This window comes from Macaca thibetana, chromosome X, assembly GCF_024542745.1.
Source record: "Macaca thibetana thibetana isolate TM-01 chromosome X, ASM2454274v1, whole genome shotgun sequence".
Taxonomy (NCBI): Eukaryota; Metazoa; Chordata; class Mammalia; order Primates; family Cercopithecidae; genus Macaca; species Macaca thibetana.
The window spans coordinates 131,234,328-131,260,440 of NC_065598.1; the positions used below are offsets into that span (position 1 = coordinate 131,234,328).

General features: G+C 38.0%; 2 protein-coding genes across 3 annotated transcripts in view; one reads left to right on the top strand and one right to left on the bottom strand.

Moving 5' to 3' along the window:
- The window catches only part of MAP7D3 (MAP7 domain containing 3), a 195,566-nt gene that overhangs the window by 141,594 nt on the left and 27,859 nt on the right, over positions 1-26,113 (bottom strand). The gene's annotated exons all lie outside the window — the stretch shown is intronic.
- Positions 1-26,113, top strand: part of ADGRG4 (adhesion G protein-coupled receptor G4) — a 113,855-nt gene that overhangs the window by 57,079 nt on the left and 30,663 nt on the right. For both annotated transcript variants that reach the window (XM_050777198.1, XM_050777197.1), the window contains exons 11-12: positions 7,153-7,369; positions 8,741-8,903. In XM_050777198.1, coding sequence (XP_050633155.1) covers positions 7,153-7,369; positions 8,741-8,903 — 380 coding nt within the window. The remainder of the gene's footprint in view (positions 1-7,152; positions 7,370-8,740; positions 8,904-26,113) is intronic.

Sequence of the window (26,113 nt, forward strand, 5' to 3'; positions counted from 1 at the left end):
ATGTGCCACAATTTATTTAACCTGTTTCCTATGGATGAGTATTTAGGTTGTCAGTAACATTTTTCTATGAAAACATGACTGTACAACTATTTTTGTGTTTTTTTCATTGTAGGGAAAATAGTATAACATACTTTAAAAAATACTCACATTTTTGATAGTGTATAAGATGTTTTAGAGTTAGCATTGTCTAAGCAGCTGATATAGAAGGTTGCATTTCTTTCAAAAATACATTTGTAGACCATGTTAGCTTTTATTTTCGTTTGTGACGCTGTTAGCATAATTCATATTATTACGTAAAAGAGATTCAAAATAAAGAGTATCTCTTTAAAAAAAAACCACCGCTTTGATGAATATTACACATATGTCACAATTTTGAGAAGGTAGGGGTATACCTAAAGGATAAGTCCTTGAATGTGGAATTGCTGGGTCAATCACACTTTTGATGGTGTCAAAATGCTCTCTGTAATAGTTATAGCAATTTAGATTCCCACTTGCAAGGTATGAAAAGTGCCTTTTTTCACAACTCCTTCATCAACACAGCATGTTTGTTATCAGACTTCTGGATCTTTTTGCAATATGATAAGCAGAAATTGATATCTCAATGTAGTTTACAAACTTTTTAATGGAGATATTCGCATATCATAAAATTCACTTATTTAATGTGTACAATTTAGTGGGTTTTTAAAAGCATATTCACTAGATTGTGCAACCATTATCACTGATTCCAAAATATTTCATCACCCCAAAAAGAAACCCTGTACCCATTAGCAGTCTCTCTATTTCTCCCCCATCCCAGCTCCTGGCAGCCACGAATCTACTTTTTTATCTATGAATTTTGCCAGTTTGGGGCACTTCATGTTTCTGAGGTTCATCCAATGTTGTAGCGTGTATCATTGCTTCATTCCTTTTTATGAATGCATTATATTCCATTATATAGATATACCACATTTTGCTTATTAACTCATCAGCTGACGGACATTTCTTTTCCACCTTTTGGCTATTATTAAAAATCTGGCTATACACATTTATGTACAGATTTTTATGTAGACACATGTTTTCAATTTTCTTGGGTATACATCGACCAGTAGAATTGCTAGGTCATATGGTAACCCTATGATTAGTTTTTGAGGAACTTCAAAACTGTTTTCCATAGCAGTTGTGCCATTCTACATCCCTGCCGACTCTGTATGAAGGTTCCAATTTCTTCACATCCTTGTAAACACTTATTACTATTGTCTGTCTTTTAGATTATGACTGATAGTAATGCCCCCCAACGTACCTTTATTCTTGGTGTTAGTAATTTGTGTCTTCACTTTTTTATATCCTGGTCAGTCTAGCTAAAAGTTTTTAAATTTTATTAATTTTTATAGACTTTATTTTTTAGAGGAGTTTTAGATTCCCAGCAAAACTGAGTGGAAAGTACAGAGCTCCAGCATATGCCCTCCCCCAACCACATGCACAGGCTCCCCCACCATCAACATCCCCCACTAGAGTGGTACGTTTGTTACAATTGAATGTACACTGACACATGGTTATCACCAATAGTTCATAGTTTTACATTAGTGTTTACTCTTGCTGTGGTACATTGTGTGGGTTTGGACAAATGTATAATGACACGAATCCACCATTACAATATCATATGGGATATTTTCATTGCTCTAAAAGTCCTCTATACTCCACTTATTCATCCCTCCTTCTTCTCAACCCCTGGCAATCACTGATCTTTTTACTATCTCTCTGTTTTTGCTTTTTCCAGAAGGCCATATAGTTAGAATCTTACAATATGCAGCCTTTTCAGATTGGCTTCTTTCACTTAGTTATGTGCATTTAAATTTCTTCCATGTGTCTTTTCTTGGCGTGGCAGCTCATTTCTTTTTGGCACTGAATAATATTCCATTGTCTGGATGTACCACAGTTTATTTACTCATTCACCTACTGAAGGACATCTTGGTTTCTTCCAAGTTCTGTTAACTATGAATACAGCTACTAGTAACATCTGTGTGCAGGTTTTTATATAGATGTTAAGTGTTCAACTCATTTGATTAAAGAACAAAAGGTGTGGTTGTTGGATTGTGTGATAAGAGTATGTTTAGTTTTGTAAGAAGCTGCCAAATTGCCTTCTAAAGTGGCTGTACCATTTTGCATTCTCATCAGCAATGAGAGTTCCCGTTGTTTCACATTCTTTCCAGCATTTAGTGTTGTCAGTGTTTTAGATTTTGGCTATTCTCATAGGTGTGTAGTGGTATCTCATTGTTGTTTTAATTGGCAATTCCTTAACGACATATGGTGTTGAATAGCTTTTCATATGCATATTTGCCATATTTATGTCTCTTGTGGTGAAGTGTACTCTATAGGTTGAATGTTTTTGTGCCCCAAAAATTCATATGTTGAAATTCTAACCCCAATGTGATGGTATTTGGAGATAAGGCCTTTGGGAGGGGATTAGGTCATGAGGGTGGAGCCTTCATGAATGAGATTAGTGCCCTTATAAAAGAGGCCCCAGAGAGCTTCTTTGACCCTTTCACCATGTGAGGTTACAGCGAAAAAATGACGGTCTATGAGCCAGGAAATGAGCTCTCACGAGACATTGAATCTGTTCTTCATAGACAACTTGCCAGACATGGTTCTGCTGCATAAAATGGGTCCCTCCCATAGTGAAATGTCAGAAATTGAGGCACAGGCATTCCAGTGCCTCTCAGAAGGACCAGGGAATTGGCCTCGAAGCAGTGAACTTCTCAGACTTGTTTTCCTTGCAGAGGATGCAAGTTTGAGATCCTTGCTGAGGACTATGTAGAAGAATTAGGAAAGCAAGCACAGCTCTGATTATTTCTAGATCAGAAACCAAGAGTCAGGGCAATAGGAAATGTTATAGCTTGAAGTGAGTGGGAGGAAAGTTAGAGGGTTTATGTTTCACGCTGACCTCCCTCCTTCTGAGTGACACATTTTCTTTAGAAATGCTAATAGAATTTTCTCTTGTGGAAAAAAAAGTTAATAAACAGTCATAACAACAACAAAAACACTGCACTGGGTTGGGATTTTTAGAAAATTGACTGTGAGAAGTCATTTTATATATATAAAAAAACTACTGTGGAGTAAAGGAACAGTTGGATGATGACTGTAATGTATATAACTGAAAAGTAAACTATCAAATTTATTATCTTTGGAAGAATCCTTCTATTCTACTTGTAAATTAGGGGCTTAATGAACAATGAATACAATATAAAGGAAAGAAAAACGTATTCACGCTGAAACAATTTATTTTCTTTTGCTTTCAATCTTGCTGACAAGCATTAGATATCTTGGTTGAAGAAAAACTCTTCAGCTCTCTCACTTAAATGCTCCTTTTTCTTAACTCTTTAATATCACAGAATTAGAAAAGGTACCTTTATTTCAAAGTTCTTTGGATTCTCTTCTGTGCTCAATGTTTGTTACCTCCATGATATTAAAGATGCATCAGGCTCTAGTGAAGTTGACTGGAACTTTTCACAAAACTATTTTCTGTCTGTGTCCATTCCACCATCAGGGTAGGATAGTGAGTGCTTAAGAGAAAACAGTGGGATTTCCAGGAGGTCAGGTAGAAAGACTGCAAAGCACAGCTGTCCCAACCCCCAACACAGTGGAGAAAAGGGCCAAAGGCACAGATGTTGTAAAAAGTGATATTGAAGAGCTCAACTTTGGAGTCAGCACTGGATTAGAATATTTCAATTTTTTTTTTTTTTTTTTTTTTTTTTTTTTTTTTTTTTTGAGACGGAGTCTTGCTCTGTCACCCAGGCTGGAGTGCAGTGGCCGGATCTCAGCTCACTGCAAGCTCCACCTCCCGGGTTCACGCCATTCTCCTGCCTCAGCCTCCCAAGTAGCTGGGACTACAGATGCCCGCCACCTCGCCCGGCTAGTTTTTTTGTATTTTTAGTAGAGACGGGGTTTCACCGTGTTAGCCAGGATGGTCTCGATCTCCTGACCTCGTGATCCGCCCGTCTCGGCCTCCCAAAGTGCTGGGATTACAGGCTTGAGCCACCGCGCCCGGCCATATTTCAATGTTTTAACTTCTTCATCTATATAAAGGGGATAATGTGAGTACTTTCGTGACTAATACAAAGGTTATTGTGATGAATAAATGAGAAAATGCATGTATAATGCCTTGCTGTTGTATCCTATCTCCAAAATGCCCACCAACTCATTCCCTCTTTGTCAATTGGGAGTTGAATCAGGGCTGGCTTGTGACTGCTTAGCCCAGGAGAATTTGGGAGAAGCGGCTTTGCCAATGATGGGACTAATTTTTAAGGGGACTGGAAGTTTCTGCATCCTTTCTCTTGGTACACTCTCATTTGAGATGCTTCCTCAGAGCCAGACACCATGCTGTAAGAAGCCCAAACAGTGACGTGCTGAAAAATATTTAACAACCAAGTCTACCCAAAGAAGGTGCTGATTTGTAGCTTTTGCCAGTTTTCATGATATAATACCCTCTCCTCCATGGCTGAATACAACCTACAATGCAATGTATAGTGACTGAACTATAAAGTTGGTAAGAGATGGATGCGCAGATACAGTAGATATGTAAATAATCACAAGAGCTTAGATTAGTAAAATGTAGCAAAATAATTAGAAAGTGAAGATGTTTCAGCATCATTTTAAATATAATTTATGCAATTGTAAGTTTATATAATTTAATTTTTAATAATGGCCATGTTTAACAACTAGTTCACAGAATTCCTGAAAATTTAACAATTGGTTCTCACCAGCTGGTACAAGTTAGCTCCAGTACATCACAAGCCGGATCCACACACTACTGAGCCCACACCACTGGGGGAGGCCATGTGTAGGGAGTACAGCCAACAGCCCCAACTGAACAGTCAGCATCAATTGCCTGCCATGTGAGTGAGCCCTGTTGGACATCCAGCCCAGATTAGCCTTCTGATGTATTCAGCCTCAGCTGCTATCTGACTTCAACTGTATGAGACACTCCAAGTGAGAACACTCAACTGAGCCTAGTTAACACACAGAATCATGAAGGATAATAATACATTATTGCTTTAAGCCATTAAGTTTTAGGGTGATTTGATATGCAGCAATAGATAACCTGGAACACTGGCTCACAGAAATTGCTCAGTAAATAGCAGATATTATTATTTTGAATGTTGCAATTACTGGCAGATTAACTGTAACAGTATTTCAAGGAATGAGGATCAATTTATTTTGCAACAAATAAAGGAGTCCCTTTATTACTTTTGCTTGAGGACCAGGAATTTTTACACGATGAGTGTAATTTAGCTTGAATTTTCCTTAAAAACTATACAACTCCAGAGAAAAGGTCTATAATTACTTTCCACAGTATAGCTAGTCTCCCATTGGCCTGCTGTTTACTTTCATTCTGCCACAGCAGGGACTACGTGAAAGTGAAATTGCACCACTGAAGCCCAAAGAATCATGACTAGGCAGCTCTTGCTATTCCATTTTCAACAAAGTCTGAGCAATTTAATAAGAGCAGTAGAAAGACCCGTGAATGAGCTCACTATCTTTTTCTGTCATGCCTAGTCTTAATATTTTCTCAGCTTTTTTAACTTACCAGAAGATAGATGTTAACTGGGACAAAATATTAATTCAGAAACAATTACAACCTTGTTTAATCTCCTTTCTGCCTCCCATCTCCTCAGGGAGAACTCTGTCTTTGCTAGTTCAGTTCCCATGTGAGGCATTGTTGGACAAATTGGGGTAATGGTTGGGGAGGAATTGAGAGGATCTCAGTTATGATTGCTGAATTTACATTGATGAGAACAGAAAGTTGTTTGCAGAAAAAAAAGAGAATAAAGAAAGAAAATAAAGAAGAAAAGGAGAAAGCAAAAAGTAGCCTGTGTAGGCTTTTGAAGGTGTTAAGTTGTGGGGAACTTGGGATAGGAGAGAGATTTGAGGAGACACTGATAACTATGGAGGTCTTTGAAAGAGAGAGAGGAAGAGAAATACAGACAGAAAGAGAGAGGATGAATTTTATGCTGAATTATTTTGTTTTCTGAAACAGAATTGACTATTTGTAATATAACCTGGGTTAAGTGTGTTACGAGTGTTGGCTCTCTCGGGAATTTTTCTTAACAAATTGTATTTTTTATTATTTTCCTTTATATTTTGGTTACTGGACTTGAATGTGAGTGCTTTAAGCTAGGAAGACACAACAAGAAAGCTCAGCTTTATTTGTGTTATATTTAACTAAAATCGAATTTGTGCTGTATTCGTTTAACAAAGCTCTTCACTTTAAAAGTGAGTCATAATTCAAACAAAACAATTATTTAGAAGAAGCGTTTATGAGACAAGAACTTTCGGGCACTGACAGGATATTTGATGATTTTGAATATTATTGCTAATTTTAAAATTTAATTTGTTATTGTCGTTGTGACATGTAAAAATCATTTATTTTAGAGATACATACTAAAGTGTGGATAAAATGATATCATATCCAGGACTCGCTTTGAAACAATATGGGGTTGGGGAAAAGGTGAGTGGAAGTGTAGAGAAAATGAGATTAGCCATTCATTGACACTTGTTGAAGTTGGGTTATTCATGAGGAACATGGAGATTCATTATACAATTCTTTCTACTTTTGTGTATGCTTGCAAATTTCCATAATAAAAAGTGAAGAAAAAAGTGGGCAAGTTCATATCTATTGTTCTTACTCTCTGGAAAATCTAAATTAACTGCTTTTTATTATGACATAGTCCATATTTGCTTTTTTTTTCCTGTGGTTTGATGGTTCTTGACAGGAAAATGTAACCATCACCCTTAGTTATGAAAACATAGACTGAGTGTTTGCTGATATTTGAGTATAAGGTGGGATCTACTTAACACAATCCAATACTCAAAAGTCTCAATTTAATGAGAATCAAATGTCAAGATAATTCTTCAGGGACAAAACGATTTCCCTGGTGCGTATGAAAAATGATTTAATGAATGAAAACTTTTTAATGAATAAAAACGTGACTTATGTTCTACTTTCTGGGACTACACCTATTGTAGAAACAAAGGGCCAATATTTTCCTTCTGTAAACACGTTACCTTGGCAGGTATTCTCATCTCACCCTCTTTACTCTTTAAAGGGAAGGAAGCACACCAGAATGGCAGAAGACTAAGTCATGCAGCTTTTATGTCTCAACTTTCTTTCCCCAGAGAATGCTCAGGATGTTGCAGAGCATATTTTAAATTTGATAAATGAATCCCCAGTCCTGGATAAAGAAGAGACAAAGATTATTGTTTCTAAAATATCAGATATTTCACAATGTGATGAGATAAGTATGAACCTAACCCATATTGTATTACAAATAATCAACGTTGTTTTGGAAAAGCAAAACAATTCAGCCTCTGATCTGCATGAAGTAAGCAATGAGTAAGTACTAATACTTTGGTGAAAGACATTATTTTTAAAAAATTTAAAATACAGTCGGCCCTCCATATCTGTGCGTTCTGCATTTGTGAATTCAAACCACCACAGATTGAAAATATCCTTAAAAACATCTTGTGTCGATACTGAATAAGTATGAATTTTTTCTCGTCATCATTCCCTAGACAATACAGCATAACAACTATTTACATAGCATTTACATTATATTAGGCATTATAAGTAATCTAGAGATAATTTAAAATATACAGTGATGTGCATAGGCTATACGAAAATACGACCCTTTTGTTATATCAGAGACTTGAGCATCTGTGGATTTTTGGATCCATGGGAGTCCCGGAACAGATCCCTCAAGGATACGAACGGACGACTGTATATATTATCAATTTATTGGCATACAGTCATCATAGATTTTAAAAGTCAGGTAGTTACACATTGAAAGCTCAGTAGCTCAGTTAGTACAATGCAATGGGGTCACTTTACTCGAACGTTCGTTGTGAAAGGATGTATTCGAATTCTAATTGAATCTTAGTGACAACAAGTTTTCAAGTAAACAGTTACCCCAAACCAAACCCCCAGTCCATTCCCCCAACTTTTGTGCTCCCTCAGTGTTCTTAATGTCTATAAAATGTATCCAACCAGTGCTAAAGTGGAAAACTTGAGAATAGTACTAGTTACCTCCCTCTAACTCACACCCAATTAATAACCAACTCTTGTATTTGTCACTGTACATCTATTTTTAAAATCCCTTAAATATTCCGGTGGAATTCATTTACTTCTCTCCATCTCCGCCACCACCACCCTATTCCTAGTCCCATTTCTCTCACCAGACTGTCTATAATAACCTCCTAAATGGTCTCTCTGCCTCCATTCTTGACCCTCTATGGGTCATCTTCTACATAGCACCCAGAGTAATCTTTTAATGTATGTATCAGATCATGTCCTTACTTTGCTTTTAAAACCACTAGGTGGCTTTCCATTACACGTAGAATAAAATCCAAACTTCTTATAAAGTCCCACGAGGCCCTGCAGGGTCTGGCTTACATGTAACAATTTCATTAATTTTCACAACAATCTTTTGAGATGATTGTAATATTAATTCTAACTTTGCAGGTGAGGAAACTGAAGCTAAGTGAGATTACTTTATCTGTCCACACAGTTAGAAATTAGAGGAACTAAGATTTAGATGTCAACTTGTCTGATTCCAAAGCCAATGCTCTTATTTAATAATTCCTAAATGATATAAAGATAGCGATTAAAACTCAAAGAAAAGTCTTGCAATGAGGAAATCTTGCAAGGAGGATGGGTTTTTTACTTTTAAAGGGTAGGATGCTCTTCTCCATCTGTGGTTTCTTGCAGAATTCTGAGGATAATTGAGCGTACTGGTCACAAGATGGAGTTTTCTGGGCAGATAGCAAATCTGACGGTGGCCGGGCTGGCTTTGGCTGTGCTGCGGGTGGACCACACGTTTGATGGCATGGCCTTCAGCATTCACTCCTATGAAGAAGGCACAGACCCTGAGGTGAGTGCAGCTCAGGGAACTGAGAGCCAATCAGCCAAGCACTGTTTCAAGTCTTCATTCATTTACTCCTTGGGAGAGAGAGAGGGCACTCTGTTAAGGTTTTAATCTTCAGGGGACCTTATGGAAATACAGACATCCCAGGTAAGATTCATATATAATCTTTAGTAGGCTAACACCTTGGTTGAAGTGGTGTCTGGGAATTGTGCAGTGATACCACCTTTGGCCCTGTGACCCCAAATTATCTCAAATGTCAGTTTATTATTGGCCACCATTTAAGGAACACATTATATGTTGGACATTGTGCTACCACCTCCTTTGTGCAGATAAGGAAACAGAGAAGTAATTTGCCCAAGAACACATAGCCTAATGGTTAAGCCAGGATTGAAACCTATGCCTGTCTGGCTTTAAAGCCTGGGCCCTTTCCACCATATGATACTACCTTAGCCTTTGGCATGTTATAGGCTGCCAACCCTACTCAAAACAATTTCAGAGGTTAGATTTTTTTTTTACAATTAAAAAAGTAATAAAGTGTACATATAAGAAAATGAACAAATCCTAAGTATACACCCTCTGAATTTTGACAAATGCATACATCTGTGTAATCCAAACCCCTATTAAGATATAGAATGTTGGCCAGGTGCAGTGCCACACCTGTAATCCCAGCACTTTGGGAGGTCAATGTGGGAGGATCACTTGAACCCAGGAGTTTGAGACCAGCCTGGGCAATATAGTGAAACCCCATCTCTACAAAAAACTAAAAAATTAGCCAGGCATGGTATTATGTACCTGTGGTCCAGCTACATGAGAGGCTTAGGTGGGTGGATCGCTTGAGACCAGAAGATCAAGGATGCAGTGAGCCATGACTACACCACTGCATTTCAGCCTAGGCAACAGAGCGAGAGTCTATATTTTTAAAAATGATATAGAATATTACTATCACCTCTGAAAACCCCTTTGTGCCCTTTCCAAGTGAAGCTCTGAAACTACTACCTGAAGCGGCAATCACTGTTCTTATATTTTTCTGACATAGTTTTTCCTGTTCTACAACACTATATAAATGAAATCTTATAATATGTACTGTCTTGTATAAGGCTTCTTTCATGTAGCATAATTTTTTTAGTCATCTTTTTGTTTCAGTAGTTTGTTCCTTTTTATTGCTGAATAATATTCAAACGCGTGGGTGTACAACAGATTCCTTGTCTATTCTCCTCTTGATGGACATTTGGATTGTTTCCAGTTTGGCTATTATGAATAATCCTGCTATGAACCTTTATGTATAAGTTTTTATGTGATCATATGTTTTTGTATGTCTTGGATAAACACCTAGGAATGGAATTGGTGGCTCATAGGTATATGTTTATTATTTATTATTTCTTTTTATTTTTTGAGATGGAGTCTCATGCTGCTGCCCAGGCTGGATTGCAGTGGCACTATCTCTGCTCACTGCAACCTCTGCCTCCCAGATTCAAGCGATTCTCCCGCCTCAGCCTCCCATGTAGCTGGGATTACAGGCACTTGCCACCTTGTCCAGCTAATTTTTGTATTTTTAGTAGAGACGGGGTTTAGCCATGCTGGCCAGGCTAGTCTCAAACTCCTGGCCTCAAGTTATCCACCCACTTTGTCCTCCCAAAGTGCTAGGATTACAGGCATGAGCCACCTCACCCAGCCTGTAGGTATATGTTTAAATGTAGTAGAAACTGTCATAGTGTTTTCTAGAGTGGCAAATGATGTGGAGTAATTTTCCCTGTTCATATTGGTTATTTGTATGTCTTTGGTGAAATATCTGTTAAAATCTTTTGCCCATTTTTAAATTGGGTAGTTTTCTTTTTTTATTGCAATAGTTTTTGGGATACAGGTGGTTTGAGGTTACATGGATAAGTTGTTTAGTAGTGATTTCTGAGATTTTTAGTGAACTCATCACCTCAGCAGTGTACACTCCGTGCCCAATATGCAGTCTTTTATCCTTCACCCTCTACCACTCTTTCCCTTGAGTCCCCAAAGTCCATTATATCATTCTTATGCCTTTGTGTCCCCATAGCTTAGCTCCTATTTATAAGTGAGAACATATGATATTTGGTTTTCCATTCCTGAGTTACTTCACTTAGAATAACGGCCTCTAGTTCCATCCAAGTTACTGCAAAAGACATTATTTCATTCCTTTTTACGGCTGAGTAGTATTCCATGGTGTATATATACCACATTTTCTTTATCCACTTGTTTGGTTGATGGACACTTAGGTTGGTTCCATATCTTTGCAACTGTGAATTGTGTGCTTTAAACATGTGTGTGCATGTGCCTTTTTCATATAATGACTTCTTTTCCTTTGGGTAGATACCCAGTAGTGGGATTGCTAGATGGAATGGTAGTTCTAAGTTTAGTTCTTTAAGGAATCTCTGTACTGTCTTCCACAGTGGTTGCATTAATTTACATTTCCACCAGCTGTATAAAAATGTTTCCTTTTCACCACATCCACGCCAACATCTATTGTTTATTGACTTTTTAATTATGGCCATTCTTGCAGGAGTAAGGTGGTATCTCATGGTGGTTTTAATTTACATTTCCCTGATGATTAGTGATGTTGAATATTTTTTCATATGTTTGTTGGGTGTTGGTCTATCTTCTTTTGAGAATTGTCTATGTATGTCCTTTGCCCACTTTTTGATAGGATCATTTGATTTTTTCTTGCTGATTTGTTTGAGTTCCTTGTAGATTCTGGATACTAGTCCTTTGTTGGATGCATAGTTTGCAAATGTTTTCTCCCACTCTGTGGATGGCCCATTGACTCTGCTGATTATTTCTTTTGTTGTGCAGAAGCTTTTTAGTTTAATTTGATCCCTTTTATTTGTTTCTGTTTGTGCATTTGCTTTTGGGGTCTTAGTCATGAATTCTTTGCCTAGGCCAATGTTCAGAAGGGTTTTTTTCTGATGTTATCTTCTACAATTTTTATGGTTTCAGGTCTTAGATTTAAGACTGATCCATCTTGTGTAGATATTTGTATAATGCGAGGGATGGGGATCCAGTTTCATTTTTCTCCGTGTGGCTTACCAATTATCCCAGCACCATTTGTGGAACAGGGTGTCCCTTCTCCACTTTATGTTTTCACTTGCTTTGTCAAAGATCAGTTAGCTGTAAGTATTTGGCTTTATTTCTGGGTTTTCTATTATGTTATATTGGTCTATGTACCTTTTTTTTTTTTTTTTTTTTTTTTTTGAGATGGAATCTCGCTCTGTCGCCCAGGCTGGAGTGCAGTGGCCGGATCTCAGCTCACTGCAAGCTCTGCCTCCCGGGTTTACACTATTCTCCTGCCTCAGCCTCCCGAGTAGCTGGGACTACAGGTGCCCGCCACCACACCTGGCTAGTTTTTTGTATTTTTTTAGTAGAGATGGGGTTTCACCGTGTTAGCCAGGATGTTCTCGATCTCCTGACCTCGTGATCCACCCATCTCAGCCTCCCAAAGTGCTGGGATTACAGGCTTGAGCCACCGCGCCCGGCCTACGTACCTATTTTTATACCAGTACCATGCTGTTTTGGTAACTATAGCCTTGTAGTATAATTTGAAGTTGGGTAATACGATGCCTCCAGATTTGTTCTTTTTGCTTTGAATTGCTTTGGCTACGTGGGCCTTTTTTGATTCCATATGAACTTTAGAATTTTTTTCTAGTTCCGTAAGAATGATGATGGTATTTTGGTGGGAACTGTATTATCTATAGATTGTTTTTGGCAGTATGGTCATTTTCACAGTATTGATTCTTTCCATCATGAGCAAGGGATGTGTTTCCATTTGTTTGTGTCATCTATGATTTCTTTAAACAGTGTTTTGTAGTTTTCCTTGTAGAAATCTTTCACCTCCTTGATTAAGTATATTCCTGGGTATTTTATTTTAGTTATTTTGCAGCTGTTGTAAAAAAGATTGAGCTCTTTATTTGATTCTCAGCTTAGTTGCTGTTGGTGTATAGCAGTGCTGCTGATTTGTGTACATTGATTTTGTAACCTGAGACTTTACTGAATTCATTTATCAGATATAGGAGCTTTTTGAATGAGTTGTTGTGGTTTTCTAGGTATACATTCACATCATTGGTGAATGGCAACAACTTGACTTCCTCTTTTCCAATTTGGATGCCCTTTATTTCTTACTTGTGTCTGATTGCTATGACTAGGACTTCCAGTACTATATTGAATAGAAATGGTAAAAGTGGGCATCCCTCTTATTACTGAGTTGTAAGTGTTCTTTACACATTCTGGATACAAGCAATTTATCAGATGTATGTTTTGAAAATGTTTTCCTTATGGCTTGCCTATGTATTTTCTTAATAATGTATTTTGATGGGCAGTTTTTCACTTCCTTATTTTCTTTTTTCTTTCTTTCTTTTTTCTTTTTTTTTTTTTTTTTTTTTTGTTGTTGTTGTATGAGAGTGGGTCTCACTCTTTTACCCAGGCTGGAATGCTGTGGCTTGAACACAGATCACTGCAGCCTTGACCTCCTGGGCTCAAGCAATCCTCCTGCCTCAGCCTCACATGTAGCTGGGATCACAGGCATGCACGACCATGCCTGACTAATTTTTTGATTTTTTGTAGAGATGGGGCTTCGTTGCCCAGGCTGGTCTCGAACTCCTGGGCTCAGGCAATCCTCCCACCTTGGCCTACCAAAGTGCTGGGATTACAGGTGTGTGCCATTGTGCTCACCAAAAGTTTTTAATTTTCATGAAGTCTAATTTATACTTCTGTTTTCTTTTATGAATAACCATATATGACTTGTCTAGGATACTTTTGTCTATCAGGAAGCCATGAAAACATTCTCTTATGCTTTTCTTTAAAAGCTTTATGATTTTAGCTTTCATGTTTAAAACTCAATTAATTGATTTATGTATTCCGTGAGGTAGGAGTTGAGGATCATTTTGTTTTACGTAGATATCCAGTATTTCCAGCACCATTTATTGAAAAGACTTTTCCTTCCCCATTGGCTTGCTTTGGTACCTTTGACGAAAAATCAAATAGTTGTGTAAATGTAAGGCTATTTCTGGGCTTTCCTATTCTGTTCTGTTTTGTTTTGTTTTGTTTTAACTCTTATGTTATTACCAGGTCGTCTTGGTTCCTAAAGTGTTGAAGTCAGGTAATATAGATACTTCAACATTGTTGCTTTTCAAGATTGCTTTGGTTATTCTAAGCCTTTTGCATGTCCATATAAATTTTTGAATCTGCTGATCAATTTATATAAAAAGCTTGCTGAGATTATGATTTGGATTGAGTTGAAGTTATTGGTCAATTTGGGGAGAATTTGTTTCTTACTAATATCGAGTCTTCTAATCTATGAACATTTATTTAGTTCTATTTACATTTCTCTCAGCAATGTTTTGTAGTTTAGGTAGGGAGATATTGCATGTCTTTTGATAAATTTATTCCTAAGTATTTTGTTTTTTGATAACTGTTGAAAATGGAATAGTTTTAAAACTAGATATTCCAATCATTTGCCGTTAGTATATAAAAATGGAATTGATTACATATGAAATATTATTTATATTATATGCTATAATATATATACACACATTTTGTTTCTTACGCACTTGCTAAATTCACTTATTGCTGCTAATAATTGTTTTAGAGATTCCTTAGAACTTTCCATGTGAGCCAACATCATCTGACAATAGAGAGTTTTATGTATTCTTTACTGATCTTTATTCCTTTTATTTCTTTCTGGGGGCCTATTCTGATGTTTAGTACTTCCAACAAAATGTTGAATAGAAGTGGTTAAAGTGGGCATCCTTGTCTTACTTTTAATATTAGGAGAAAAGTATTCACTGTTTTTCCATTACTGCGATGTTACCCATGTTTTTGTTTTGTTTTTTAAAAAGATGTTCTTTATTTGATTGAGGCAGTTACTACTACTCCTGGTTTCCTGAAAAAATTTATCACAAATTGTTGTTGAATTTTGTCAAAAGCTTTTTCTGTATCTCTCGAAGTAATCATTTGGCTTTCCTCTTTATTCTCTTAATTTGGTAAATTATATTGATTTTAAAATGTTAAGCCAATCTTGCATTCCTGGAAGAAACCCTACTGGTCATGATGTATCATCATGTTTATATATTGCTATTTTCTAAGTGTTTATCTTATGTTTTGTGAAGTATTTTTGCCCTTACATTCATGAAGAGTATTGGTCTGAAATTTTCTTTTTTTGTGATTTATTAGTCAGGCTTTAGAAAGATTTTGGCAACATTCTAAAAGTGAGTAGGGAAATGGTCCCTCTTCTACTTTCAGAAAGAGTTTGTGTAACATTGCTATCATTTCATTAAATGCTTGATAGGGTTCACTAGGAAACGCTCTGGGTCTGAAATTTCTTTGTGGGAAGTTTTTTTATATCAAACTAGATTTATTTAGTGGATAGAGAGCCATTCAGATTTTCTGATTCATCTTGTGTCAGTTTTGGATAGTTGTATTTTTCTTGCAGAGTTGTATTTTTCTAAGAGTTTATTTCATCTAACGTGTCAAGCTTATTGGCAATAATTTATGATATTTTCCTTTTTTTTAAACGTCTGTAGGATTTATAGCAGGAGTCAGCAAACTTTCTGTAAAGGGCAGATAATAAATATTTTAGGCTTTGCAAGCCACAGGTGGTCTCTGTCTGCTGAATGTTCTTATATTTTTGTTTTTGTTCTGCTCTCCGTTTCTCTCGCCTCCTGCCCTCTCCTCTCCTTCTTTCTCTTTTCCTCTCTTCTTCTCTCCCTTCTCCTGTCTTCTCCTTCCCTCTCTTCTCCTCTCTTCTCGCTCTCTCTCTTCTCCTCTCCTCTCCATCCCTCTCTTCTCCTCTCCTCTCCTTCCCTTGCTTTCCTCTCTTTTCCTTCCCTCTCGTTCTCTCCTCTCCCTCTGCTTCTTTCTTTGTGCAACCTTTTAAAAATGAAATGTATGTTGTGCAACTGTCACCATCTTATGTCTGCAGAACATTGTTCGTCTTCCCAAAACTACTAGGGAGGTCAGCCTCCCCAGTAGCTGACCCATTGAATAACAAGTCCCCATTCGTCCCTCTCCTAGCCCTTGACAACCACAATTCTTCCAGATCGTGTGATTTTGACTACTCTAGGTACCTCATGTATATGGAATCATACAATATTTGTTCTTTGTGACTGGCTTTTTTCACTTTGCAAAATGTCTTCAGGGTTCATCTCTGTTGTAGCATGTTAGAATTTGCTAATTTTTTAAGGCTGAATAATGTTCCATTGTATGTATTTACCACATTTTGTTCATCCATTCATACAGGGGTTCTTTTTGAAGTGATGGAAATAGTCTAAAATTGATTGTAGTGATAGTTGCACAACTCTGAATGTGATGAAAGCCAATGAACTGTATACATTAAATGGATAAAGTATATGGTATGTGAGTAAAGTCTCAATAAAGCTATTAACAACAACAACAACAACAAAACCTAAAAATGGCATGTAAAATCTATTCTTAGCTCAGAGCAATACGAAAACAAGCCTTAGGAAGGATTTGGCTTGCTGGTTCATTTGTCAACCTCTGATTTATAGTAATAAACCTTCTTTCATTTCTGATGTTGGTAATTTCTTTTTTTGTTCCTTTATTTTTGATAGTATAGGGATTTTTCCATTTTGTTGATCCTTTTAAACAACTTTTGGCCTTGTTAATTTTCCCTATTACTTGTTTTCTACTTTTTGATATCTGATTTTATATTTATTACTTCCTTTCTTATACTTACTTTGGCTTTATTTTTATCTTCTTTACATAGCTGCTGCTGCTGTTTCTCCTTCTCCTCCTCCTCCTCCTCCTCCTCCTCCTGCTGCTGCTGCTGCTTCTGCTGCTTCTTCTTCTTCTTCTTCTTCTTCTTCTTCTTCTTCTTCTTCTTCTTCTTCTTCCTCTTCCTCTTCCTCTTCCTCTCCTCCTCCTCCTCCTCCTCCTCCTCCTCCTCCTTCTTCTTCTTCTTCTTCTTCTTCTTCTTCTTCTCCTCCTTCTCTTTCTCCTTCTCTTTCTCCTTCTCCTTCTTCTCCTTCTTCTCCTTCTTCTCCTTCTTCTCCTTCTCCTTCTTCTCCTTCTTCTCCTTCTTCTCCTTCTTCTTCTTCTGCTTCTTCTGCTTCTTCTTCTTTCTCTTCTTCCTCTTCTTTTTAATGAAATCTCTCTGTCACCCAGGCTGGAGTACAGTGGTGTGACCATAGCTCACAGCAACTTTCAACTTCTGTACTCAAGCAATCCTCCCACCTCAGCCTCCCCAGTAACTGGGACTACAGGCACATACCACCGCACCCGGCTAAAACTTTTTAGATTTTTTTATTTTGTAAAGACAGGGTCTTTCTTTGTTGTCTGCTGTGGTCTTGAACTCCTAGCTTCAAGCAATCCTCCTGCCTCAGCCTCCCAAAGTGCTGGGGTTACAGGTGTGAGCTACAACTCCTGGCCTGTCTAGCTTCTTAATGTGGATCTGTAGATCATTCATTTTAGACCTTTCTTCTTTTGTAACATAATCCTAAAAAGCTGTAAATATCTTTCTAAGCACTGCTTTAGCTGTAGTTCACAAATTTTTATATGTTGTATTTTTATTATGTCAGTTCAAAATATTTTCTATTTTTTTCTTTAGTCCGTGGATTATTTAGGAGTGTATTATTTCAATTACAAGTATTTGGAGCTATCTAAGATATTGTATTATTATTTTTTGAGACAAGGTCTCACTCTGTCACCTAGGCTGGAGCACAGTGGCATAATCACGACTCACTGTAGCCTCAGCCTCCTGGGCTCAGGTGATCCTCCCACCTCAGCCTCCCGAGTAGCTGGGACCACAGGTGCATGTCACCACACCTGGCTACTTTTAAAAAAATTATTTGTAGAGATGAGATCTCTCCATGTTGCCCAGGCTGGTCTCAAACTCAACTTCTCAAAGTGTTAGGATGGCAAGCATGAGCCACCCCACCCAGCCTAAGATATCTTATTGTTATTGATTTCTTGTTTATTCCATTTTGGTCACAGAATATACTTAGTATAATTTCAATCCATTTACATTGGTTGAAGCTTATTGTATTAGTCAGAGTTATCTAGAGGGACAGAACTAGTAGGATATATGTGTGTGTGTGTGTGTATATATATATATGTAAATACACACACACACACATATATATATGAGTTTACTGAGTATTAACTTACATGATCATAAGGTCCCACAATAGGCTGTCTGCAAGCTTGAGGAGCAAGGAGAGTCAGTCCGAGTCTCAAAATTGAAGAATTTGGAGTCTGATGTTCAAAGGCAGGAAGCGTCTAGCACAGGAGAAAGATGTAGGCTGGGAGGCTAAGCCAGTCTCTCCTTTTCACGTTTTTCTGCCTGCTTTACATTTGCTGGAAGCTGATTAGATGGTGCCCACCCAATTAATGGTGGGTCTGCCTTTCCCAGCCCACTGACTCAAATGTTAATCTCCTTTGGCAACACCCCCACAGACACACCCAGGATCAATCCTTTGTATCCTTCAATCCAATCAAGTTGACACTCAGTATTAACCATCACAAATCCATCCCTTTCTAAGTTGAACCCATATACATCTCCTGAGATCATACATAATCTTCAAATAAAGACAATAATAAGGTCATAATTATGTTTAACAGAATACAACTATCCTTTGTACAACTGGAAATGCACAAATCCCCAACACAAATACTATTACATAAAATTAACAATACTTAAATGCTGATATGAAGTCAGTAAATCCTATGTCACATGATAAAGGAAAAAAGAAATAAAATGAAGACATTTTCTTAGTACAAGTGTATACATGCACAAACATGTTTTTAACAAAAGAAGGAGGAAATACTCATGACAATTGCAGTCTCTGTTTCTGTAGCTGGTCACATGGTCATAGCTGGTATTGATGACTACCTTCTTCTGCTACCCATTCTGTATTCCCTTTGCCTTCAGCAAGCACCTCCGCAGGTCGTGGTTTTTTTCCTGGTGGAGTGACCCAAGCCTTCATTCTTGAAAAGTCTGGGCCATTTGTAGTCCTGCCTGGTTGGGCTGTTGTAGTTTCCCATTGACCTTAATCACAGGGCATGGTAACTCTAAGAGATGCCCTAATGGATCTCCTGTATCCCATGCGTACCTTACCTCCGTTGTGGAGTAGGAGACTGATTTCATCTTGATAGTCCGAGTCAATCACCCCAGCCAACACTGTAACGCCCTTCTTAGCCTATTGACTTAAAAGTAGGAGGAGCCCAAAGTGTCCAGGTGGCAATCTTAACTTCCATTTTAAGGGGATTGATGTTGTGTCTCCTGGTGGCAGCATTCCTCCCTCGGGAACTAAGACCTCTAGGCCAGCCGAATGTAATATTGTGGGAATAGGAAGCAAAAATTTTGCTAGTGGGTCATTAGGGGTGATGGTGAGTAGTGTCACTTCCACTTCCAACTCTTGATTCCTGGAACTGTGAATCCTGGCTATGGGAAAAACAGTACCATATATTGGACACTGATTCAGAGCACTTATTTTGTATCCCAGTGTGTGATTTATTTTGGTGAATGTTTCACATGGAATTAAAAAAAAAATATGCATTCTACAGTTGTTGGATATAGGTCAAGGTGCCAGCAGTGTTGTTCCAATCATCTTTGTTTTATCCTAGTTGTTCTCTAGTTGAAAAGGGTGTTAAAATCTCTAATTTTGTGCAACTGTCTATTTCTCCATTTATTCCTTTCAAGTTTTGCTTTGTTTATTTTGGGGCTCTTTTATTAGATAGTTGGTGTTTTTTTTTTTTTGGAGACAGAGTTTTGCTCTTGTTATCCCAGCTAGAGTGCAATGGCACAATCTCGGCTCACTGCAACCTCTGCCTCCTGTGTTCAAGTGCTTCTTCTGCCTCAGCCTCCGGAGTAGCTTAGATTACAGGCATCTGCCACCACACCCGACTGATGTTGTATTTTTGGCAGAGATGGAGCTTCACCGTATTGGTCAGGCTGGTCTTGAACTCACGACCTCAGGTGATCTGCCTGCCTTGGCCTCCTAAAGTGCTGGGCTTACAGGCATGAGCCACTGTGCCTTTGGGGCTCTTTTATTATGTTCAAAGGCAGGAAGCGTCTAGCACAGGAGAAAGATGTAGGCTGGGAGGCTAAGCCAGTCTCTCCTTTTCACGTTTTTCTGCCTTTTCACGTTTTTCACATATACATTTGTGTTGGTTTGTCTTTCTAATACTAATCCTACTCCCAAACCTATTTATCATTATTAAATATCCCTCTTTATCTTTCATAATACTGTCTTGAAATTATTTTATCTGGTTTCAATATAAAAAACCAAGTCATCCAAGCCTTCTTATGGTTACTCTAAAAGGTACAAATGTATATTTTATATTCATTTGCTTTCTAGCTGTCTTTATATTTAAAGTGTACCTCTTGTAGATAGCATATAGTTTGTGTTTCATTTTTTATCCATCCTGATAATATCTGACTTTTAATTGGAGTGTGTAGTTTTTTTAACATTTAATGTAATTATTTATGTGGTTAGATTTGAACTATCATTTTATTTTAATTTCTGTCTATCCCTCTGGCTTTTGTTCCTCTGTTCTTTCTTTCCTGTTGTCTCTTGCTTTATTTTAACATTTATTATAGTTGAATTTTAATTGTTTACCGACTCTTTAATTGTATATATTTGCCTTTCTTTCTTTCTTTCTTTCTTTCTTTCTTTCTTTCTTCCTTCCTTCCTTCCTTCCTTCCTTCCTTCCTTCCTTCCTTCCTTCCTTTCTTTCTTTCTTTCTTTCTTTCTTTCTTTCTTTCTTTCTTTCTTTCTTTCTTTCTGTATTTCTGTATTTCTGTGGGGTCGGTGGTGATATCCCCTTTATCATTTTTAATTGCGTCGATTTGATTCTTCTCTCTTTTCTTCTTTATTAGTCTTGCTAGTGGTCTGTCAATTTTGTTGATCTTTTCAAAAAACCAACTCCTGGATTCATTGATTTTTTGGAGGGTTTTTTGTGTCTCTATCTCCTTCAGTTCTGCTCTGATCTTAGTTATTTCTTGCCTTCTGCTAGCTTTCGAATGTGTTTGCTCTTGCTTCTCTAGTTCTTTTAATTGTGATGTTAGAGTGTCAATTTTACATCTTTCCTGCTTTCTCTTGTGGGCATTTAGTGCTATAAATTTCCCTCTACACACTGCTTTAAATGTGTCCCAGAGATTCTGGTATGTTGTATCTTTGTTCTCATTGGTTTCAAAGAACATCTTTATTTCTGCCTTCATTTCGTTATGTACCCAGTAGTCATTCAGGAGCAGGTTGTTCAGTTTCCATGTAGTTGAGCGGTTTTGATTGAGTTTCTTAGTCCTGAGTTCTAGTTTGATTGCACTGTGGTCTGAGAGACAGTTTGTTATAATTTCTATTCTTGTACATTTGCTGAGGAGTGATTTACTTCCAATTACGTGGTCAATTTTGGAGTAAGTACGATGTGGTGCTGAGAAGAATGTATATTCTGTTGATTTGGGGTGGAGAGTTCTATAGATGTCTATTAGGTCTGCTTGCTGCAGAGATGAGTTCAATTCCTGGATATCCTTGTTAACTTTCTGTCTCGTTGATCTGTCTAATGTTGACAGTGGAGTGTTGAAGTCTCCCATTATTATTGTATGGGAGTCTAAGTCTCTTTGTAAGTCTCTAAGGACTTGCTTTATGAATCTGGGTGCTCCTGTATTGGGTGCATATATATTTAGGATAGTTAGCTCTTCCTGTTGAATTGATCCCTTTACCATTATGTAATGGCCTTCTTTGTCTCTTTTGATCTTTGATGGTTTAAAGTCTGTTTTATCAGAGACTAGTATTGCAACCCCCGCTTTTTTTTGTCCTCCATTTGCTTGGTAAATCTTCCTCCATCCCTTTATTTTGAGCCTATGTATGTCTCTGCGTGTGAGATGGGTCTCCTGAATACAGCAGACTGATGGGTCTTGACTCTTTATCCAGTTTGCCAGTCTGTGTCTTTTAATTGGAGCATTTAGTCCATTTACATTTAAGGTTAAGATTGTTATGTGTGAACTTGATCCTGCCATTATGATATTAACTGGTTATTTTGCTCGTTAGTTGATGCAGTTTCTTCCTAGCCTCGATGGTCTTTACATTTTGGCATGTTTTTGCAGTGGCTGGTACCGGTTGTTCCTTTCCATGTTTAGTGCTTCCTTCAGGGTCTCTTGTAAGGCAGGCCTAGTGGTGACAAAATCTCTAAGCATTTGCTTATCTGTAAAGGATTTTATTTCTCCTTCACTTATGAAACTTAGTTTGGCTGGATATGAAATTCTGGGTTTAAAATTCTTTTCTTTAAGAATGTTGAATATTGGCCCCCACTCTCTTCTGGCTTGGAGAGTTTCTGCCGAGAGATCTGCTGTTAGTCTGATGGGCTTCCCTTTGTGGGTAACCCGACCTTTCTCTCTGGCTGCCCTTAAGATTTTTTCCTTCATTTCAACTTTGGTGAATCTGACAATTATGTGTCTTGGAGTTGCTCTTCTCGAGGAGTATCTTTGTGGTGTTCTCTGTATTTCCTGGATTTGAATGTTGGCCTGCCCTACTAGGTTGGGGAAGTTCTCCTGGATGATATCCTGAAGAGTGTTTTCCAACTTGGTTCCATTTTCCCCCTCACTTTCAGGCACCCCAATCAGACGTAGATTTGGTCTTTTTACATAATCCCATACTTCTTGCAGGCTTTGTTCATTTCTTTTTCTTCTTTTTTCTTTTGGTTTCTCTTCTCGCTTCATTTCATTCATTTGATCCTCAATCGCTGATACTCTTTCTTCCAGTTGATCGAGTCGGTTACTGAAACTTGTGCATTTGTCACGTATTTCTTGTGTCATGGTTTTCATCTCTTTCATTTCGTTTATGACCTTCTCTGCATTAATTACTCTAGCCATCAATTCTTCCACTTTTTTTTCAAGATTTTTAGTTTCTTTACGCTGGGTACATAATTCCTCCTTTAGCTCTGAGAAATTTGATGGACTGAAGCCTTCTTCTCTCGTCTCGTCAAAGTCATTCTCCGTCCAGCTTTGATCCGTTGCTGGCGATGAGCTGCGCTCCTTTGCCGAGGGAGATGCGCTCTTATTTTTTGAATTTCCAGCTTTTCTGCCCTGCCTTTTCCCCATCTTTGTGGTTTTATCTGCCTCTGGTCTTTGATGATGGTGATGTACTGATGGGGTTTTGGTGTAGGTGTCCTTCCTGTTTGATAGTTTTCCTGCTAACAGTCAGGACCCTCAGCTGTAGGTCTGTTGGAGATTGCTTGAGGTCCACTCCAGACCCTGTTTGCCTGGGTATCAGCAGCAGAGGCTGCAGAAGATAGAATATTTCTGAACAGCGAGTGTACCTGTCTGATTCTTGCTTTGGAAGCTTCCTCTCAGGGGTGTACTCCACCCTGTGAGGTGTGGGGTGTCAGACTGCCCCTAGTGGGGGATGTCTCCCAGTTAGGCTACCCAGGGGTCAGGGACCCACTTGAGCAGGGAGTCTGTCCCTTCTCAGATCTCAACCTCCGTGTTGGGAGATCCACTGCTCTCTTCAAAGCTGTCATACAGAGTCGTTTGCGTCTGCAGAGGCTTCTGCTGTGTTTGTTATTATTTACTGTGCCCTGTCCCCAGAGGTGGAGTCTACAGAGACAGGCAGGTTTCCTTGAGCTGCTGTGAGCTCCACCCAGTTCGAGCTTCCCAGAAGCTTTGTTTACCTACTTAAGCCTCAGCAATGGCGGGCGCCCCTCCCCCAGCCTCGCTGCTGCCTTGCCGGTAGATCACAGACTGCTGTGCTAGCAATGAGGGAGGCTCCGTGGGCGTGGGAGCCTCCCGGCCAGGTGTGGGATATGATCTCCTGGTGTGCCTGTTTGCTTAAAGCGCAGTATTGGGGTGGGAGTTACCCGATTTTCCAGGTGTTGTGTGTCTCAGTTCCCCTGGCTAGGAAAAGGGATTCCCTTCCCCCTTGCGCTTCCCAGGTGAGGCAATGCCTCGCCCTGCTTCAGCTCTCGCTGGTCGGGCTGCAGCAGCTGACCAGCACCGATCATCCGGCACTCCCCAGTGAGATGAACCCAGTACCTCAGTTGAAAATGCAGAAATCACTGGTCTTCTGTGTCGCTCGCGCTGGGAGTTGGAGACTGGAGCTGTTCCTATTCGGCCATCTTGCTCCGCCCCCCTCTTTCTTTCTTTCTTTCTTTCTTTCCTTCTTTCTTTCTTTCTTTCTTTTCTTTCTTTCTTTCTTTCTTTTTTCTTTTTCTTTCTTTCTTTCTTTCTTTCTTCTTTCTTCTTTCTTTTTCTTTCTTTCTCTTTCTTTTTTCTTTCTTTCTTCTTTTTTTCTTTCTTTCTTTCTTTCTTTCTTTCTTTCTTTCTTTCTTTCTTTCTTTCTTCCTTCCTTCCTTCCTTCCTTCCTTCCTTCCTTCCTTCCTTCCTTCCTTTCTCCCTTCCTTCCTTTCTCCCTTCCTTTCCTTTCTTTTTGGAGTCTCCCTCTGTTACCCAGGCTGGAGTGCAGTGGCACGATCTGGGCTCAGTGCAACCTCCGCCTCCTGGGTTCAAGTGATTCTTGTGCCTCAGCCTCCAGAGTAGAGGGGACTACAGGCATGTGCCACCACGCACGGCTTTTTTTTTTTTAAGTAGAGACAGGGTTTCACCATGTTGGTCAGGCTGGTTTCAAACTCCAGACGTGAAGTGATCCACCTGCCTCGGCCTCCCAACGTGCTGGGATTACAGGCGTGAGCCACCATGCCTGGCCTGCATTTTTTTCTTAATGGTTGCTCTAGAGATTATAATATACACTTGTGTATTTTTTACAGTCTACTTAGAGTTAATATTGTACTGCTTCATGTAAAATGTAGAAACTTTAAACCAGACGTATCAATTTATGCCCCCTGTTTTTTATGCTATAATTGTCACACACACATTTTACACAAAAAGATTATAAACTTCACAAGACAATGTTATAGTCATTACTTTAAAAAGTCCTATGTTATTTTAAAAAATTGAGAGAAAAAATGGTTTTTTACATTTACTTAGATATGTATTATTTTTGATGCTCTTCATTCCTTCCTGAAGGTCAGAGTTCTATTTGGTATCATTTCCCTTCAGCTCAAAAAATATTCACTTAGGATTTATTGTAATGCAGGTCTGATGATGATAAATTTTCTTAGTTTTTAATTTATCTGAAAATGTCTTTATTTTATCTTTATGCTTGAAGGATATTTTTGTTTGCTATAGGATTCAGGATTGGCAAGTCCTTCCCCCAGTCCCCAGCATTTTAAAGATATCATTTCACTCTCTTCTGGCCTCTGTTTTCTGAAGAGAAATCAGTAATCATTTGAGTTCTTGTTTCTCTGTATATAATGTGTAAATTTTCTCTGGCTTTTTAAAATATTTTTTGATATTCTGCAGTTTGACTATTATATGCCTGGGCATTTTTTTTCTTTGTTCTTATCGTGCCAAGGATTTGCTGAGCTTCTTGAATATGTAAATTTATACCTTTTACTGAATTTAGGGAAATTTTCACTGTTATTCCTTCAAATACTGTTTCCTCACCATTTTCTCTTTCCTCTTCTTTTGAGACTCCAATTACTTGTATGTAAGACCTTTTGATACTTCCCCACATATCCCTGAGACTGTTCATGTTTTTAATTATTTCACTATCTATTCTTCTAAAGGGATCATTTCTGCTGATCTACCTTTAAATTTGCAGACATCTGTTGTTTTTGTGTTACTATTGGACCCATCCTGTGCAATTTTAAAAATTGTACTGTTTTTGGAATTCATGCTAAATGAATAGATTTTAGCTACTCTTGCCATAAAAACAACAAAAAAAGAGGTAACTATGTGAGATCATGGATATGTTAATTTGCTTTACTATAGTAACCTTTTTACTCTCTATATGTATCCCATAATATCATGTTATATACCTTAAATACAAACAATAAAATTTACTTTTTAAAAAATTCCAATATTATGCTTAAAGTTTAGAATTTCTATTTTGTATGTTTCCATATTTTTTTTGCTATTATTTCCTCTCTCCATTAATTGCAAACATATTTTATTTTGAATACCTCAGCATAGTTATCCTAGCTGCTTTAAAATCCTTGTCTGCTAATTCTAGTATCTGGATCATCTCAAGGTTTAACTCCATTGATTGTCTTTTAAAAATGGGTCACATTTTTTCTTCATATATTGAGTAATTTTGGATTATGTCCTGGGTATTATAAATGTTATATATGAACACTCTAGATTCTACTCTATTCTTTTGTAGATTATAGATTTTTGTCATAACAGGCAA